We start from the raw sequence: 18,457 nt of genomic DNA, 5'->3' as shown, positions 1-18,457 counted from the left end.
CAATCCCCGGCAGTGTCTGCGAGGAATCTCGCAGCTTTCCTTTGAGTGGCCTCCAATTTATTAATTAAAATAGGCAATTATATATATGATGTGGGGTGGAGGGGAGCAGGGAGACCAGCTGCACCAGTTCTTCTCACTTGGCAGGAATTGCTCTGGCTCCAGGAGGTGCTTGTGCTTCCCAGGGCTCAATGGGATGAGCTCGGAGCTGCCCCTGTGCCTCCAGCACCTGGAGAATGTGGGGGGCTTCAGCTTCCCCAATTTCTTTAGGAGCGCACAGGAGGAATCCTTTGACCCCCTGTCACTATAGGATATGAAATAACACGATGTGGACACGCAGCATTTCCAAAGCAAAAAGAAAATTTTTCATTTCTGACTCCAACTTTTATAGATTTTCCAAAAGTGACAGCGGATTGGAAGGTGGCAGTGCCACCTCTCCAATGACACTGGACAAACCAACAGCCCATCAAATTCCTCCTCCTCCTCCATCAAAGAATGCAAAACAATGAGTTATTTACATAAAGTGTGTGAGAAAGTTCGTTACAAGAATGTCAACACCGGAAAGCTTAGAAAATCTTTAAAAAATCAGGGTGACAACACATGTCCCCTCCACTGCTCAGCCCAGGTGGGATGGTGGCTCTGAGCTGCTGGAGGAGCCTCCCACCCTCAAACATTGGGATTTTGCCCCGGGATATTTTCCCCACACCCCCTTCCCGAGCGGGGTGGCCGATTTGGGAGCGGGCTGTGCCTCAGGATGACTCCATCCCACCTGGGGAGGTGTCACCTCCTCGTCAGCCCTCCCAGGTGAGTTCGCTGCAGTTTGTCTTTCTGCAGCACCGTGGGAAAAATCCTCACCTGGGTGACTCAAATGTGCTCCTGAGCACACACAGATTCCCTCAGAGGCAGCAGAAGGAAGGGGGGACAGGGAAATACAGAACCCCCAGGCTTGGGGTGTCCCTGCAGCTTCAGAGATGGGGTGTCCATGGGATTTTTGTGCTCTCTGTGGGGAGGTATCAGAGATGGGGTTTCTATGGGATTTTTGTGCCCTTTGTGGGGAAGAATCATGGCTGGGGCCAAAGGCAGGGTATGGGGCTGTCTGGGAGCCTCAGCTGCCAGAAAATGAGAATTTCCTCTCTATGATCAGCACCAGCAATGAGGAATGGGCACGGTTTTTAGTCCTGCCATGGATGCAGACCCAAACAGAGGAGTGAGGGGCTTTGGGGGACCCTCATGCCCCAGAGAAAGGTGATCCCTTCTCCATGGTCAGCACCAGCAATGAGGCAGAGCCATGGTTTTTAGTCCTGCCATGGATGCAAACCCCAACAGGTGAGTGAGGGGCTTTTGGGGGACCCTCAGCCCACAGAAAATGGCAATGCCCTCTCCATGATCAGCACCAGGAATGAGGAATGGGAGGGATTGCAGTCCTGACATGGATGCAGACCCCAAGGGGCTTTTGGGGAACCCTCAGCCCCCAGAAAAGGGTGATCCCTTCTCCATGGTCAGCACCAGCAATGAGGCAGAGCCATGGTTTTTAGTCCTACCACGGATGCAAACCCCAACAGGTGAGTGAGGGGTTTTTGGGGGACCCTCAGCTCCCAGAAAATGGCAATCCTCTCTCCATGATCAGCACCAGCAAGGAGAGATGGACATGGTTTTTAGTCCTGATATGGTTGCAGAACCCAACAGGTGAGTGAGGGGCTTTTGGGGGACCCTCAGCTGCTGGAGAAGGGCGATCCCCTCTCCATGAGCAGCACCAGCAATGAGGAATGGGCAGGGATTGAAGACCCCAACAGATGAGTGAGGGGCTTTTATGGGACCCTCAACACCCAAAAAATGGCAATTCCCTCTCCATGAGCAGCACCAGCAATGAGGAATGGGCATGGCTTTTAGTCCTGACATGGATGCAGACCCCAAGAAATGAGTGAGAGGTTTTTGGGGGACCCTCCCTGTGCATCCCCATCCTCTGCCATTTGAGCGCTGCCACGCTCACCTTGCACATCTCCTGCGTCAGGGAATTCCAGAGGGACAAAGTCAGTGCAGCCGCATCCTTCCCCCCTCCACCACCCCACACCATTTGATCGAGTGCTGACTCGTCCTCCGACGGTGAAACGGGAGGGAAGGAGCTTCCCCAGGAGTGGGAAATGCCCCATCCGGAGCCGCAGGGCTCTGTCTGGCTCTGTCTGGTCCCACCTCCTGAATTACAGGAGCAGCAGTTTCCTCATTACCTCTAAATAAATAAACCTCATCACCTGTAAATAAATTAATAAATGCTATCATAGATCAGCGCTGAGCTCTGTAGGTCTGTCCCAATTCTGGCACCACCCTCCAGAGCTGTTTGTCACCAATGTCCAGCCCTTGTCGCTGCTCTGCTGAGATTTCCAGGGCTCCTGAGCTGCTCCATAAATCCCTCCCCGGCTGCTCCAAAGCTGGAGAGGCAAATGCTGGGATGAAGATGCCACCTGCTGGGAGCGGGGCTGGCGAGAAATCCCAAAATCTCACAGCCCTACTGTGTAGGAGCCTTAAAATCCTATAATTCTATCACTACAATCCCACCCCGCAGCCTCACTATCTCCCCCTCCCCAAAATCTTATAGCTGTATTGCATGGATACCCCAAAATCTCCCCAAAAATAACCCAAAAATATCAAGTGGATACCCCAAAATCTCCCCCCAAAATCACCCATATTACGTGGATATCCCAAATCTCCACAAAACCACCCCCAAAATCACCCGTATCACGCGGATACCCCAAAATCACTCCAAAAATTACCCATATCAAGTGGATACCCCAAAATTACCCCAAAAATCACCGATATCATGTGGATACTCCAAGATCTCTCCAAAATCTCCTCAAAAATCACCCATATCATATGGATACCCCAAAATCTCCCCCAAATCACCTATATCATGTGGATATCCCAAATATCCACAAAATCACCCCCAAAATCACCCATATCACGTGGATACCCCAAAATCACCCCCAAAAACCCCTGGGCTCGGCAGTGCCACAGAACGGCCCCTGAGCTTTGGGATTCCAGGAATTCCAGTTCCTTTGGGGCTATTGCATCTTGAAGCAGCTCCCGGGATTTTCAATGGGATTTATTTTTCACTCCCTTTTCCCCTCTTTATGGGAGAATCCACCTCAGCTCAGCTCATGTTTTTCCCTTTTCTTTTAAAAATTAAATTGATATGTTAAAGCTCGGGGGTGCAGTGGGGCTGAGGGGGAGGAGGGGGTGCAGGAAGGATTGTGGGGGGTGTGCAGGAAGGATTTGGAAGAGTTCCGGGAATGTTGAGAGGTTCCCGGAATCGGGGATCCATCCCGCCACTTCCCTAGCCACGCCCATCTCCTTATTTGGGCAAAACACGCCCATTAATTTAATATTACAAAGCCACGCCCCGTATTAACCACGCCCCCTCCAGTGCTTTTTCCCCCTCCGCGTTTCCGCCGCGCGCTGTCCCTTGTCCCCCCTCGGCCGCCGTCGGCGCCGCGGCGCGCGCGGGGGGCGGGGCCGGCGGGTAGGGGAAGATGGCGGAGGCGTCGCCGCAGCCGGGCCGGTTCTTCTGCCATTGCTGCTCGGCCGAGATCGCCCCGCGCCTGCCCGTGAGCGGAGCACCGGGGAGGGCCCCCGGGGAGGGCCGGGAGCGCGGGCAGGGCCGGGTGGCGGCACCGAAGGGGCGGGCACGTGGGGGGTGAGGCCTGAGGGGCCCAGGGGGCCTGAGCGGCCGGGGAGGCGGGGGCTGCCCTGAGGGGCTCCGCCCGTGGCACCGCGGCTCGGGGGCGTTGAGAGGGGCTCGGTAGCGAGGGAACGGGGCTGCCGCGGTGGGAACGGGTCGAGGGGCAGCGGCCGGGCGGGGGCGGCGCGGTGGGAGCGGCCCTCGGGCCCGGTGCGCCCGATTGGGGAGGCCCGAGGCGGTTCGAGCGCTCCGGGCGCCTCACGGGGAACCGGGCTGGGACGGGAGCCCGTCAGACAACACCCCCGGGCCCGGCTGTGACACCCCCAGGCCGAGCAGCCTGATCCCGGCCGGTACCCGTGAAGCAGCGCGGGGTGTGGGGGTTTCTCGGAGCTCTTTCAGGAGGTTTAATGAACACGATAAAAGCCCGGCCGTGTGGGAGGCTGGGGCGCAGGGAGGTGCACGGCAATACGTGGGTAGAAATGCTGTGTAGGCACCTGGGCAGGTGCTGTAATCACGCACCAAAACGCGGTGTGTGAGTGTGGAGCTTGTGCTGGTGTGGGTGGAAAAGGAGTGTGAGGATGTGGTGGATCAGTTGTTCCCCTGCTTGGCTTCCTGAGGTGTTCAGTGTGGTTTGGAGAGTGCTGCTGGTCTCTCTATCCTGCCACTTTTCACAGCACCGTGTCCCCAAAGCCATTGCTGGGTGCTGGCACTGAGCTTGAAAAGCCTGTGGGGACAAGCAGAGCTGTCCCTGCCGGGGGTGGCTGCTTTGTGATGTGTGATTTGTCCTTTTGCCCTCTCCTTTTGGGCCAGGGTGGGCCATGCTGGAACTCCCGGCTCGTGTGGGAGAGTGAGGGCAAACTCACTGAGCTGTGGGGCCAGGAGGTGACACAGGAAATCTGGTTTTTATTTCTGTTCAAACAGCCCAGGCTGGGCTGGGCTCACAGCTGCTTGTGTGCACATCTGGCTGTGCCAGCTGGGTTTGGGGGCTCAGATCTGTGAGTTTATGAGCTGGTTTTGGGGATTTAGGTTCCCTTGGGTTTCTCTCAGGTTTCACTCCCCATCTGCAGGCGCAGTAACCAACGCTGCCAAAGGAGGGACTCAAACAGCCCGAGAAACAACAAACTTTGACATTTGTGCTGTTCCAGCTGCAGAGGAATGTGCTGATCCCTGTGCTGGGAGCACATAGAGAGACACACACAACACACAGCAGCTCCCTGGGGCATGGTCACTCACCCTCATGCCTTGTGTGTCCCCACCAGTTTGTGTCACAAATGGGGTTTTAATGAGCAGGGGATTTCATGGGCTACAGTTCCCTGTGCTCACCCAGCAGACCCTGATCTGATGTCAGTGGTGCAGAGATGGTTGTTCCATCTCAGTCCTGTGTGGAAAAAGGAGCAGCCGCCTCTCCCACTCTGCTCCTGTATCTCCCTGAGCACGTTCAGGGGCTCCAAGCTGTGCTTATTCCCTTGGGCCTTATCAGGGTTGGCTCTAGGGGCCAGAGGAGCGACCCCAAGGGCTTTATCAGCCTCAGCTCCTTGAGGGAATCCCTCAGTCTGGCTCAGGGCTGTGCCAGTTCCAGCACAGCAGCAAAAGGAAGTGGCAAACATTATTTTTAGAAGCTCTTAAATGCCTTCTGTGCTGAGCCTGGCTGTGCCAGCACAGGGATTTGGGGTGATGTGGGGCAAGGGATGGCATTGGCTCTGTGCTGCTTCTTGAAGTGAAGTGAAACAGTTCCATTTCAGGGTCTCCAAAGTTCTGGGCTGGTTGTAGAGGATAAATTCCTCCTTACTAAGCCCAGAAATGTGAGGAGGTGGCTGTGCAGGGGCTGCACACTCAGCCTGTGTGTCCTGGCACGCTCAGGGATGGTGACAGATCTCTGTAGTGAGCTCTGGGTGTGAGAGTGTGAGGTCCTGGCTGTCCCTGTGGGCTGTGAACCCCAGGCTGTGTCAGTGACAGGGACCATTCAGCCTCCCTGAGCACCACAACCTCACCAAATCCCTGCTGCCATTCCCACATTGTGTCCTGCTCCTCAAACACGCAGCTGGGCCAAAGTTTGTGGGTTTGTTGTGCAGGGAGCCTTGGGAGTTTCACTTTCACTTCACTGGAGCTGCATCAGCTCTGTCTGTACTGGGGATTAATCAGCATCACCCTCATCATGCTTAAGCTGAGCTCCCACAGGTTTGGCTGAGCTCTGGAAGGGAAATGTTGGGCTTTGGGGTCTCTCTGGCTCTGGGACTGTTGCATGTGCACCCTCCCACCCTGTCACAGCCTGCAGCTCTGGGTGCCACCCCCTCCTCTCACCCAGTGTGTGTCTTCTCCTGCAGGACTACATCTGCCCACGGTGTGAGTCTGGTTTTATTGAAGAGCTTCCTGAGGAGCCAAGGTAATGTGCTGCCCCAGGGCTGGTGCTCCACTGAGCCCACGTTGCTTTGCTCCCTTCCTAGTTCAATGTTTGCTATAAAATGCACTGTTTGATTGCTTCTGCCCCAGCTTTAGCTCATTTTTCCTAATTTTTGGAATCCAGTGCTTTGTTGGCAGAGCTTGCACCCACAGGCCAATCTGAGCAATGCTGAGCATCCAGTGTCTCTACTGAGGGGTGTAGCAGGAATGGTTTGATTTCAAACAAATATAAAGAAGTGCTAGGGAGGTTTTCCTCCTGCTGTGTGGTGGTTCTGACCTGACCAGGGCAGAGATAACCCCAGAGAGAGGTTTCTATTGATTCTGCCCCAGCTTTAGCTCAGTTTTTCCTCACTTTTGGAATCCACTGCTTTGTTGGCACAATTTGCACCCACAGCCCAATCTGCCATGGCAATACTGAGCATCCACAATGTCTCTGCTGAGGGGTGTAGCAGGAATGGTTTGATTTCAAACAAATATAAAGAAGTGCTAGGGAGGTTTTCCTCCTGCTGTGTGGTGGCTCTGACCTGATCAGGACAGAGATAACCCCAGACAGAGGGATCTGGGCATGGTGAGTGCATGAACACCTCAGTGTAAGCAGTGACTGTGTTGGGAATGAGCAGCAAAACGTTGTGGTTGAGACTTTGGACTCTGCCCTGGAGCAGTGAAGTCCATGTTCCTGTGCTGCTCTGCTGCCACTGGCGGTAAAAGCAGCAGAAATTCTTAAAATGTTTCATGTTGTGTTTGTGAGGCCCCAGCTGTGACTGGCAGTGCAGGGGCCAGGGGCAATGGGTGTTGCTGCCTGCTGATTGTGCTGCATGGCCTGGGGCTTCTGCACTGAGCAGGTGATGGTTGGTTTGATCACCAGCCCTGGAGCCAGAAAATCCATGCTGGCTGATCCTGACTGTTTTGGTGATTCCCTGTGACCTTGGGAGAATCACATATTTGCTGAATCTCAGTGGTTTCAGTACCATGAACTTGGCTCTGAGCAGGAAATGTTCCTGCAGCTCTGAAAGCAGAAGTCTGACAAGAATTAGAGTTTTCCCAACATCCTGAGCTGTTTGGTTGTGCCTCTGCAGTAGAGAAGTTTCTTTGATTCAAGATTAGACTTCTGTGTCTCGGGGTCACAGAGATCAGCATTTGTGCTTTAAGTCTTCCTGGTGCTCTGCAGGATTAGCTGCTGTGTTTGAGATGGATTGTGGGGCAAATCCTCACTTGACATCATGGTTCAGGCACTTCTCTGCAGGCTCTAAGCTCTAATAGAGTAGGGAGAAATGGGTGAGGATGTGGGAAAATAAAAGGTTTGGGAGGGAAAATTGATTTAGGCAATCAGAAAATCAGCAGCTGAGGGAGGATCAGGCTCTGTTGAGCTGCCTCTGCCCTGGGATGGGAGGGGGGGCAGAAAAGCCTTGGAAGCTGCTGTGAGAGGATTACCAGTGCTCTTCATTCTCCACAGGAATGCTGACAATGAGACCAGCTCCTCCACGTCAGCCCCTGATCAGAGCAGGCATCCTTTTGAGGTGAGCAAGTCCTTTCTCCCTTCCACCACCTTCTGCTTTGCTGTTGGATTGAATATTTTTCCAATAGTGTATAGTTTAAACGTTTCCCAGCTCATGACAGAACTTGGAAAGGAGGAATTCATATCCTCGACGTGCTGCTCCTGCAATCTCCACATCCCATATTTTTGCTGTGTGTGTTCCATGGGACCATCACTCAGCTGATTCCTGTTGTGAGGGGGCTCAGCAGGATTTGGGTGTGTTGCTATGCAGTAGCCTCAGCTCGGAAGCAGCAGTGACACACCAAAGAAAAACCAGGGAAATGTGATTATTTCTGCCTTTGTGTGCAGTTCCAGTGTCTGTTCCTCACTGAGCTGCTGCAGAGGGTGCTGATCCCAGTGTCACCCCAGGCTGTGACATCTGTGTGCCACCTGAGCCTGTTGGCAGCTCCTGCTTTTGGGGTCTGTTTGGGGGTGTTTTAGCTGGGTGTGACATGGACTCTGCTTAGCAGTTTGTCCTCTAGTGGGAGAATATTCCCTGGTCATTCCCAGGTGTTGCAGAAATGTACTTGCTGTGAGGGGAAACAGAAGAGGACATCAGACAGTGTGGAAGTGCATCCTATCAGGAATTGCCATCATGTCAGGAATTGTCCCCTTATGAATCACTTTGATCCAAGCATTTCAGAACTTTTAGGGGCTGTGATTTGGAACTGACCTTCCCATTTCACTACAAACTATTTACTCCAGTCACTCATATTAGAGAAAATATTAGCACACATGTATTTACTCATAGACTTTGGAATTGCTGCTGCAGGTATGTCATGTTCCAATTAGAGGTGGCCATGAAAAGCAATGTCAAAGTGAAAGCAAACAACTTATGGGTGTTTGGGTCAAGTGTGGCAGACTGCAGGGGCTGAGCTGAAGGTGGCCAGCAGCATCTTTGTCCCGTTCTGAATTTTACTGTCGTTCCTGTTGTCACAATCTGTTCTCTGCATTCCCTCCCTCCCTCCAGAACGTGGATCAGCACTTGTTCACCTTGCCCCCGGGCTATGGCCAGTTTGCTTTCGGCTTCTTTGACGACAGCTTTGAGTTTCCCTTCGGGTCCAACGTGCAGCAGGCAGAGGACAACCGGGACTCGGAGAACCGGCGGGAGCGCGAGCACCAGTCCCGGCACCGCTACGGCGCCCGGCAGCCCCGCGCCCGCCTGGCCACGCGCCGAGCCTCGGGCAGGCACGAGGGAGTGCCCACGCTGGAAGGGTGAGAACCACTCTGGCACCTCAGCAGGGAACCTTGGTGTTCCTCCGCTTTGCTCCTGGTTTATTGGAGCAGCATCCCAAAGATTTCCAGCGCTGCTGTGGGTGATGTCTGTGTGCCGCCTGAGCATGATGGCAGCTCCTGCTTTTGGGGTTTGTTTGGGGTGTTTTAGCTGGGTGGTGACATGGACTGTGCTTATGAGTTTGTCCTCTAGTGGGAGAATATTCCCTGGTCATTGCCAGGTGTTGCAAAATTGTTGTACTTGAAGAGAACACTAGACAGTGTGTGAGTGCATCTTGGGAGCCACTCACCATCATGTCAGGATTTGTCCCCTTATGAATCAAATATTGAGACTTTATCAGTGGCTGATCACTCCCTAAGCTGCCATTGCAGTTGCTGTAGGGTATTTTTAATTGCCATCTGTGTCCCACCTGGGTCTGTTAGGGGTGTTTTAGCTGAGTGGTGACATGGACTGTGCTTAGGAGTTTGTCCTCTAGTGGGAGAATATTCCCTGGTCATTGCCAGGTGTTGCAAAATTGTTGTACTTGCTGTGAGGGGAAACAGAAGAGAACACCAGTGTGGAAGTGCATCTTAGGAGCCACTTGCCATTGTGTCAGGAATCGTCCCCTTATGAACAAGAAGCTTTTAAAAGAGAGCTCTTAAAAGTTTCAAATATTGAAACTTTATCAGTGGCTGATCACTCTCTAAGCTGCCATTGCACTTGCTGTAGGGTATTTTTAATTGTCCCAGCCTGAGCCTGTTGGGGTCTGTTTGGGGTGTTTTAGCTGGGTGTGACATGGACTCTGCTTAGCAGTTTGTCCTCTAGTGGGAGAATATTCCCTGGTCATTGCCAGGTGTTGCAAAATTGTTGTACTTGCTGTGAGGGGAAACAGAAGAGACCACCAGACAGTGTATAAGTGCATCCTAGGAGCCACTCAGCATCATGTCAGGAATTGTCCCCTTATGAATCAAATACTGAAATTTTATCAGTACCTGATCAGTCCCTAAGCTGCCATTGCAATTGCTGTTGGGTATTTTTAATTGCCCCCAACAATGTGACAGTATTCAGCTTACTCAGCCTCTCCCTCCACACTGGGGTGCTGGGCTGGGAGCCAGCAAACTTTAATTCTTACACAATCCTGGTTTTCTTGTCTTTTCAGAATTATCCAACAGCTGGTCAATGGAATTATTGCACCGACCACAATTCCAAACCTAGGCCTGGGCCCTTGGTGAGTTGGAGGATGTGCTGCTCTCTGTGACAGTGTCTCCTTGGTGCTCCAGGATGAACTCACTTGCTGTCCTTGCTCTTCAGGGGAGTCCTGCACTCAAATCCGATGGACTACGCCTGGGGTGCCAACGGCCTGGATGCGATTATCACACAGGTAAAACTGGGATTCCCTGCAGCTCCATCCTCCTGTGCAGTGCTGCAGGAGGGGCAGCACCTCTGGGGGTGCAGGGAACGAGGGGCTGGGGGACTGAAATGGGAAAGGATCCGCAGTGGTCATTGCCAGGTGTTGTAAAATTGTTGTACTTGCTGTGAGGGGAAACAGAAAAGAACACCAGACAGTGCTTGTGTAAGTGCATCTAAGTCCAGGTGCCCTGGCTCAGGAAACGAGTGGATTCTGTGTGCTGCTGAGCTCACCTCTCTGTTCTGCCTGCCTGGCTGGTTGTTTTTCCAGTTACTGAATCAGTTTGAAAACACTGGACCGCCGCCAGCGGACAAAGAGAAGATCCAGGCCCTCCCCACCATACAGATCACACAGGAGCACGTAGGTACGTGTCTGCTCCATGGAGTTGTGCTCTGGAAGCTCTCTGTGGTGTTTTCTTGGGACTTGAATGTTATCTGTTTGTACCTTTGAGGCATAAAACATTTCAAAGTGGGCAGAGAACTGATGGGGCTCTGTTACACTCACACAAAAAAAGAGCAGTGTAGGCTGGACAGATTTGCCCTGGGGAGGTTGTGAGAAGTTCAGTGTGGATAGAGATGGAAAAGCAGAAGGGAAAGGAAGGATGAGGCATAGCCTGGGCAGGGGGAGGTGGGGTGATGGTGTGGGGGACTGTAGAGCTCCAAGCTTTCCTCCTGACAGGAATGGTGTGGGGACTGTAGAGCTCCAAGCTTTCCTCCTGACAGGAGTGATGTGGGGACTGCAGAGCTCCAAGCTTTCCTCCTGACAGGAATGTGGGGACTGTAGAGCTCAAGCTTCTCTGACAGAATGGTGTGGGGACTGTAGAGCTCCAAGCTTTCCTCCTGACAGGAGTGATGTGGGGACTGCAGAGCTCCAAGCTTTCCTCCTGACAGGAATGGAGCAGTGGTAGGGAAGGGGAGAGAGATGATGAGTCCCAAGTCAGGGGCTTTGCACCTCGTTGTCTCCTCCTTTGCTCAGCTGGGCTTGGCTTTCCCTGTGCCATGCAGATTCCGGGTTGGAGTGCCCTGTGTGTAAGGAAGACTACACAGTCGGGGAGAACGTGCGGCAGTTACCGTGCAATCACCTGTTCCACGACGGCTGCATCGTCCCGTGGCTGGAGCAGGTGAGTGCCTGGGGCCTGCAGCACTGGGGGCTTTGTCTGCTCCTGCTCCCCTCTGTAAATATTTTCCTACCTCCACGATGAGGCCTGAGCACCTGTGGTCAGAGGATGGAGTGTCATCCCAGCCCATTCCTCAAGTGCTGCTCCCCTGTTGTGTTTCTAATCCCGTTTCCCCTGTTTCTTGTTTTGTTTTTTTTTTTGTCTGCTCCCCAAAGCATGACACGTGTCCCGTCTGCCGGAAAAGTTTAAGTGGACAAAACACTGCCACAAACCCCCCAGGACTCACAGGGATGAACTTCTCGTCATCCTCCTCCTCCTCCTCTTCCTCCAGCTCACCAAGTAATGAAAACTCATCGAACAACTCATGAATCTTAACGCACCCTCTGTCCCCGGGGCCCTTCCACTGTTCCCCTTCCCTCCCTGGGCACCGCGAGCAGCCAAAGGGGCTTCCAGAGCAGAGCGAGGGGAGGGGACGAGGCAGGAGCAGTGCCCCCAGAATTTCCTTTTGATTTCTGAAGACACGGAGCCTCTGGGTCCTTCAGAGATGAGAAGCCTCAAGTTCTGTGATGAAAAAAGGGGGGAAAAGAGCTCTGTCTGTCAATAAAAACATCCTCTTTGCGTGGACTTTACCCATTGCAGTGCGAGGCTGCTGCGCTCCCCGGCTGGGAACCCCGAGGTGCTGAGCGAGTGGTTGAATCCCGAATGGAAATGTTGTTTGTATGGGTTTGAATTTGAGATCCCTTTCTTTTTATTTCTTTTGCTCCTCCTCCCCTTGGATACTATCTTTTTTCTGCTTTGGAGATTGACGTCTAAAATGGAAATAGAAGGATGCTGCCTCCCCCCCCCCCCCAGGATCACCAGCTGGGGAGGACCAATAGCTGTCACTGAAACAGGAACTCTCAAGTAGACCCCGGGATCCTTCCCTGTCCCATCTCGAGTCCCTTTTATTTCTCTTTATAACCTCGCCCGCTGATACTCAACACTGAAAGGGGTTTTTATAATCTTAAATTATTACTGTTGTCAATAAATGGACATTTCAGCTCTGCGAGCCATTATGCATGATTTGAGGAAAGCTACAGGGTAAGCTCTGAGGCCACCAAGCTGTCCTGCCTTCCCCAGGGGCAGGCTGGGCCTCTCTGAGCCCTCCTGCGTGCTGGGAGTTGCTGTGGGAGCCACTGCCAGCCTGTGGATCACTGCACAGGTAGCCAAGGATCGCAGCTGGAATCATCCTCGCCTGGTGTTTTCTATTTTTTACACCTTTTTCCCCCCCTTACAGTCCTGCCCCCCTCCTCGCAGCTGGGGCAGGCTGTTCTGCTGAGCCGACACAGGACTGGGTGTGCAGCAGAACGAGGACCAGCAAATCTCATTGTGACCGAGTAATTACCAGGAAAACAACATTTTGGAGAGAAAAAAAAAAAATGTATTGCAAAGCTACTTAAAATAGAGCTGATTAAAACAAGGAGAGAGAGAAAAAATATCCAGGTATGTTTGTGACTCAGTTTCTGTGACAGAGCTGGAGCTCGGAGAATGACAAGAATGTCACCAGAGAGGGCAGTGACTCCCTGCCATGTCCCTGCTTCCTGGGCCCTGAGGCATGAGAGGAGAAACTCTCACCATCATCACTGGGAGCCCCTTCCCCTCACGGGGATTTGAGGCGGTCAGGAGGTTTCCTGGAGGGCTGGGGGTCTCTGATGGTGCCACATTTGGGACTGCTCTGTGCCAGAGATCAGAGCAGATAAGGGAGAAGCTGTTCCCATGGGAGAAGTGGATGGAGGGTTTGGCATTTTGGGGGGTTCCCTGCCTCTCCCTCAGCTTTTGGGGCTGCTGGGGAAGGTGCTGGCTCCAGCAGAGCTTGGGTGTCTCTTCTAAAGCAGCATCACCCCAGGGTCTGCCCCCCTTCCACAAGCTTCCTGAGAAGAGATGAACCTCCTTGAGGAGAGGGAAGGATGGTTTGGTCTTGAGCCATTTCAGGACACAAGAAGTTGGTTTGTTGGAGAAAGTGTCCCCAGCTGTGTGCCAGGGCCAGGGGCTGGCAGGGAGCGACTTGCCCGGACTGTTTTTCTTCCTCGGCTTGGCCGGGCAGTGTGGCGGCGCCTTTCATCTCCCAGGAGGGTTTATCTCAGGACTGGTGTGTCGGGGTTAATGGCTCATCCTCTGCCAGGGGTTGAGCCACAAGCCTGGGCTGCTGAGGTGGGTGGCAGCAAGAAGGTCCCAGCTGACCCTGCACGTGTCCATCGGCTGACCCCACACCGAGGAAAGGCTTTGCTGTTTAGTCACCAAAACAAGAAACCTGGAAAATCCTTCCCTCTCCCACTGTTTCAGCTGTAGCAGGGGGATCCTGGCTCCCCCAGGTGTTTGGGGGTGATTTCTCATATGTGAGCAGCGCTCAGATGGGTTTCAAGTGGGCTGAGCAAAGTCCTGGGTGGGTGCATGGCAGGTGCTGCCCACCTGGCAGGGGCTCACCACAGTCAGCACATGGTTAATACAGTGCCTGTTCCCTCTCAGACTCATTTGGAGCTGGTTGGGTCAGAAATGGAACGAGTTTGGTGGTTTTTGCTGGGGCCATTGCTCTGTCTGACGTGACAGTGACCGGGATGCTGGGCCTGGCCTGGTGCAGGGATGTGCCCTGGCCACACACTGAGGTGCAGGAGCTATTCCTGGCCATGCTGCCCTCCAGCTGAGGGGCTGCTCCTCACCACTGTCCACTGTCCCAGCTGTGCTTTTGTTGGGGATGAGGATGAAGAGCGTGCTGCAGGACTGACTGGCACTGGCTGTGGCCAGGGACAGCCCTGGAGCTGTGTCTGCCTGAGGATCTGGGCTGCCTCCTGCTCCCTCCTTTGTGCCACTGAAGCACCGTGGCTGTTTTCCTGCAGGGTGGGCGGGGGTCAGTGAAAAGCTGGATGTGGCAAAGGACCAGCTGGGCTGCCTGCCAGGGGCAGCAGTGACACTGGTGGCTGCAGCCACAAGCACACGGGAGCCAATCCCTCCCATCCCAAGCCAAGTTCACCATCAAAGCTCCGAGACCTGCTCCTGTTCCATACCACGAACACAGCTTTAATTGCCACGGAAGCTCGGACACAGACAACCTGCTGGAACATCCCAGCCCTGCAGAGATGCCATGAGCAGATCCTGGCCCCTGCTCCAGTCGTGTTCCCCACACCAGCCCTGTGCCAGGCTGTCCTGGTTTAGGGCAAATTTGGGAGCACTGGGAGAACCACAGCCCTGCACGGCTGAGCCTGGAGCATCCATCTACCTTCCACATCCCTCTGCCGTGCGTTAAAAATAAAGCAATAAATAGCAAAAAATAGATATGTACATAAATAAAATAACATTTTTTTGTTTGGTTTTTTTTTTTCTTTCTTCCTACAGGACCGTCTGGAGCTGCCCACGGCGTTCAGCTGACGAGCATGGGGAGGAAGTGTGTGGAGAGGTGCTGCCGGCTCGTCCTGCCCCCTCTCTGTGGCCGGCCCTTGCTGTTGAGCGACAGGAACATGGGGCGGCCGCGGTGCCGCCAGCGCAGCGACGCGTACGTGTTGTAGCCGTTCTCCTCAATGCGCTCCGTGAACTTGCAGTTGGGGCTGAACTCCTTCTGGCAGGAGAAGGAAGGGGGTGAGGAGGGGTGGCTCTGCTCAGCTGGAGCCCCTCGCACCCCAAGAGTGCGGCAGGGCAGGACCTTGGTTCCTCCCTGGGGGCAGAGGGGCTGCAGTGGGTGCAGGTGAAGGAAAGCAGGAGCCTGTTGCGAGCCTGCCCTGAGCCTGTGACTCTGGAGCAGTCCCTGCCAGGAGGCAGCGTCCGACCTACCGACCCGTAGAGCCTCCCGCGCTTGTTCATGGCCAGGTAGAAGCCGGTGTGCACCGCCCGGATGGCCACGACGCCGACACGAACCGACCGGATCTCAACGATGCCTGCGGGCCAGGGAAGCGCGGCGTGAGCCAGGGAGGGACAGGCGACCTTCCCTGCCCCTGCTGGCTCTGTGGGCACAGTGTCCTCCTTCTAGAGGGAGGGAGTTGCTGCAGCCCAAGCTGGGAGTGGGAGGAGGAACCTCTGATCCAAGCAAGGTTTGATCTTTACTCCTCTCCTCCCCAGGGTCCAGCCACTTCCCAGAAGCGGGAGGGATGCCAAGCACAACCTCGTGTGTGTCCTGCCCTCCCTGGCAGCTCTGCCCGTTCATCCATCCCCAGCACGGTGCCCGCTGTGCCCCGGGGCCCTGACCCGCCTCCCGCAGGGCCAAGTGGGCATGGGGATGGCAGCGACAGCACCCATCGTGTTATTGTGGACAAAGGCACACAGCAGAGCTCTGTGGGGCAGGAATAAGCCAGGACAGTGCTGTCCATGGATGCCAAATTTCCTGGTGGAAATTGAGGACAAGCAGCCCCATTCCCAGCACTGTGAGCACTGAGGATGAGCCCAGGGGGCGGCTGTGAAGCCACAGCTGGGCTGGCGTGTGTGCGCCCCGACCGCCGAGCTCCGGCTCGGCCGCTAATGGGAAAGGCATGCGGTCAGACCAGCGGCTCTGGCACGGGGAAACACCCAGAGCATCATCGGGGCCTCTGGATTCCTGCACTGCCTCACGCCGGCCGGCCCCGAGCGCCGCTGCCCGCCAGGCACAGAGGGAAGGGGAGAAGGAATGTCCAGCGATGTGGGCAGGGCAGCAGCAAGGGCTGGAGCCACGGCAGGATCGGCCACTGGGCACCACTGCAGGGCTGGACAGGGTGGGAGGGCACCCTGCAGCCCCTGGGCAAGGGGTTTTCATCAATCTCCTGGCACCGCTGGCATTCCCTGGGCATCACCTGCCTGCAGGATGCTGGGAATGGGCAGGGTGGGTACAGCACCGGGCAGCGTTCGGCTCCCCCGGGATTTCCAGCCCTGCTGCCACGGGAAGAACTGACAGGGCACTGACAGTGAATGCCTGTGAATCCATCCCACTTGATCACTGTCTGAAGCTGCTGCTATTTATAAGGACTTGTGCTTTTCTAAAAATAACCCCCTTCTGTTGCCAGCGCTCTGCCGCCCTTTGTTTGCAGGTGCCTGCCCAGTACCTGGCCAGAGCCAGCTCCCAGTGCTCCCAGTCTCACTCAGCCCCAAAGGGGTCTCAAAGAGGATGGGGCAGATGCAGAGCTTGAGGTGGGGGAGTCCCTGAAGATCCCCTGCCACCCCAGAGCTGCCAGTGGGGCTGGTCCAGCAGCTTCTGCGAGGGCTGTGGAGCAGAGCCCAGCCCAGGCGCTCACAGATAAGCAGAGTGAGCCTCGTGTACAGCCCGGAGCTGCTCTGCCTGCCAGCTCCCATGGCCACACCATGGAGGGAACGTGTTGGGGTGCTTTGTGCTGGCACTGTGCCTGCTCGGGACTCCCGACAGCCTCCGACACCACAGGAGGGTTCCCTGGGCTGGGCTGGGCTTGGCTGCCGTGTCCTGGGGCTGTGCTGGAGCAGGACATGGGCTGGGGGTGCTGCAGCCCTCCTGCCCCAAACCCCAACACCCTCTCAGGGCATCTTTTCCAAGATCCCCCTCCTTGTTCAGCTGCTGTCCTGCCAGCCTGGTGCCCCCATCCCTGTTCCAAGGTCTCAGACCTTGCACCCCGATGGGATACCTGGGCATTTGCAGCCCTGGCACGTCCTTGGGGACTCTGTCCCTCTGCCCACCCTGCTGTCTCGAGTCCCAACCTGCTCTGCTGCTCCATGGTCCCCTCTGACAGGGATGTTCTGCTGTCCACATCGGACAGATGCCCCATTCCGGGACCAGCATCACCGCAAAGCTTCCTGCATCCCCCCTCCTCCTCCTCAGCCTTCCTCCCCCCATAGGGGGAACGATCAGATCCTCCCGGTCCCTGGGGAATGCAGGGCAGGGGGAATCGTGAACCGGTAGGAGGAGATGGGACAAAGGACCCCCGAGAGACCCCCTGGAACCCCCCAGCCGCTGGGAAAGCACCGCCGGGTGCCCGGGCAATGCCCGCCGGTGCCCGCGCCCCTCTCACGGCTCCCACAGTGCAGTGACGGGGGCAGGCGGTGCCGGTGGCGCTCCCGGAGCGCCGGGGGACAGCGGGGACAGAGGGGACCCGCCGCTCTGGCTCTCCCGGAGGACAGGGCACTGAGATTTGCCCAGAGGGAAGAGCCGTGGGCTCTCCCTGGGCAGGGCATGGAGGGTCCCGTCACCGATCGGTCCAGCCTCCGCCCCGGTCCAGCCCCGGTACCGGCGGGATCGCGCTCTCGCCCGCCGTGGGCGGGAGGCGGCCCCAGATCCCGGCTCTCCCCCGTTCCCGTTCCCGGTCCCGTCCGCACTCACTGCCCGGCCGCTCCCTCCAGCGCGTTCCCTCCACGCCGCCGCCGCCGTCGATGCGCAGGAAGAAGCGGGTGGCCGAGAACAGCCGCCGCCAGCGCACGTCGCCCTCCAGGTGCCCGTAGCTGCGGGGCGGCCGCCGGCCGGTCCCGGTGGCATTGCCCGGTCCCGGTCCCGGCCCCGCCAGCACGGCGAGAGCCCCGGCCAGGCAGGCGGCGATGGCGGCGGGGCCCCCGCGCCTCATGGCGGCGGGCGGCGGGCGACAGGCGGGCGACGGGCCATGGGCCATGGCCACGGCGGCGACCGGCGACCGGCCCCGACGGCGCGAGCGGCCGGGATGGGCGGCCCGGGGCGGGGCGGTGGCGGCGAAAGGGCGGGGCGGGGGCCGGGGCGGTGCCTCCCATTCATAAATTGGCGCCCCGACGGCTGTCCCGGGTCACTCACTGCCCGCGGTCACTCGCCCACCACCGCGGGGACAGCACACTCCGGTATCCGCCGTCTGCCGCGATGGGCGGGCACGGGACGAGCACAGAGCGCGGGCAGAGGCGGAGGGCGCGGGGCTGCTGTGCCTCAGCACCTGCAGACGGTGGCGTCCATTTGTAGCTAGACCCGAGACGCGCCGAGCTCGGGCCAGAGAGGCGCGGGTCAGCCGGGCTGCACCGTTTTTCCCCGGGCTCCGCCACCTCCCGGAGCCTCCGCCGCGTCCCGGGATCCGCGCTCTTCCCGGCCCACCCCGTCGGGGCCGCCGCGGCCGCCAGGGGGCGCAGAGCGTGGCCGCGTTGCACCATGGGAGCTGTAGTCCGGCTCGGCGGGACTCGCGCTCCCGGCGTGCCCCGCGGCT

General features: G+C 56.5%; 2 protein-coding genes across 6 annotated transcripts; one reads left to right on the top strand and one right to left on the bottom strand.

Annotated features, from left to right (window-relative positions):
• Window positions 1-3,459: 3,459 nt before the first annotated feature.
• On the top strand, window positions 3,460-16,337 carry RNF126 (ring finger protein 126). 3 transcript variants are annotated; one of them, XR_010442948.1, is made up of 10 exons: window positions 3,460-3,596; window positions 5,995-6,053; window positions 7,524-7,587; window positions 8,575-8,819; window positions 9,977-10,045; window positions 10,129-10,198; window positions 10,496-10,589; window positions 11,230-11,345; window positions 14,712-14,868; window positions 15,429-16,337. XR_010442948.1 is itself a non-coding variant. In XM_064734453.1 (9 exons), exons 1-9 carry the CDS (start codon window positions 3,522-3,524, stop codon window positions 14,742-14,744), a joined length of 825 nt encoding a protein of 274 aa, XP_064590523.1. In that variant the 5' UTR covers window positions 3,460-3,521; the 3' UTR covers window positions 14,745-16,337. The 3 variants fall into 3 exon arrangements, 2 of the variants coding, with proteins under 2 accessions (XP_064590523.1, XP_064590522.1); XM_064734453.1 differs by having other exon boundaries at window positions 14,712-16,337; XM_064734452.1 differs by lacking the exons at window positions 14,712-14,868; window positions 15,429-16,337 and adding an exon at window positions 11,558-12,819.
• On the bottom strand, window positions 14,598-17,926 carry FGF22 (fibroblast growth factor 22). Of its 3 annotated transcripts, none has more exons than XM_064734455.1 (3): window positions 17,623-17,926; window positions 15,144-15,247; window positions 14,737-14,931 (listed from the first exon to the last, which is right to left on the bottom strand). In XM_064734455.1, exons 1-3 carry the CDS (start codon window positions 17,903-17,905, stop codon window positions 14,737-14,739), a joined length of 582 nt encoding a protein of 193 aa, XP_064590525.1. In that variant the 5' UTR covers window positions 17,906-17,926. The 3 variants fall into 3 exon arrangements, with proteins under 3 accessions (XP_064590524.1, XP_064590525.1, XP_064590526.1); XM_064734456.1 differs by having other exon boundaries at window positions 14,737-14,928; XM_064734454.1 differs by having other exon boundaries at window positions 14,598-15,247.
• Between the last annotated feature and the right edge of the window lie 531 nt (window positions 17,927-18,457).

This window comes from Zonotrichia leucophrys, chromosome 28, assembly GCF_028769735.1.
Source record: "Zonotrichia leucophrys gambelii isolate GWCS_2022_RI chromosome 28, RI_Zleu_2.0, whole genome shotgun sequence".
NCBI lineage: Eukaryota > Metazoa > Chordata > Aves > Passeriformes > Passerellidae > Zonotrichia > Zonotrichia leucophrys.
This window is presented reverse-complemented; position numbering and strand designations above follow the sequence as displayed.

Bases quoted from the DNA above. Each gene is read 5' to 3' on its own strand.
- RNF126 (XM_064734452.1), top strand. From the start codon at position 3,522: ATGGCGGAGGCGTCGCCGCAGCCGGGCCGGTTCTTCTGCCATTGCTGC. The intron at 7,588-8,574 runs GTGAGCAAGTCC...CCCTCCCTCCAG, and splicing joins AGAGCAGGCATCCTTTTGAG to AACGTGGATCAGCACTTGTT. The intron at 11,346-11,557 runs GTGAGTGCCTGG...TGCTCCCCAAAG, and splicing joins TCGTCCCGTGGCTGGAGCAG to CATGACACGTGTCCCGTCTG.
- FGF22 (XM_064734454.1), bottom strand. From the start codon at position 17,905: ATGGCCCATGGCCCGTCGCCCGCCTGTCGCCCGCCGCCCGCCGCCATG. The intron at 15,248-17,622 runs GTGAGTGCGGAC...CCTGGCCCGCAG, and splicing joins CTGGAGGGAGCGGCCGGGCA to GCATCGTTGAGATCCGGTCG.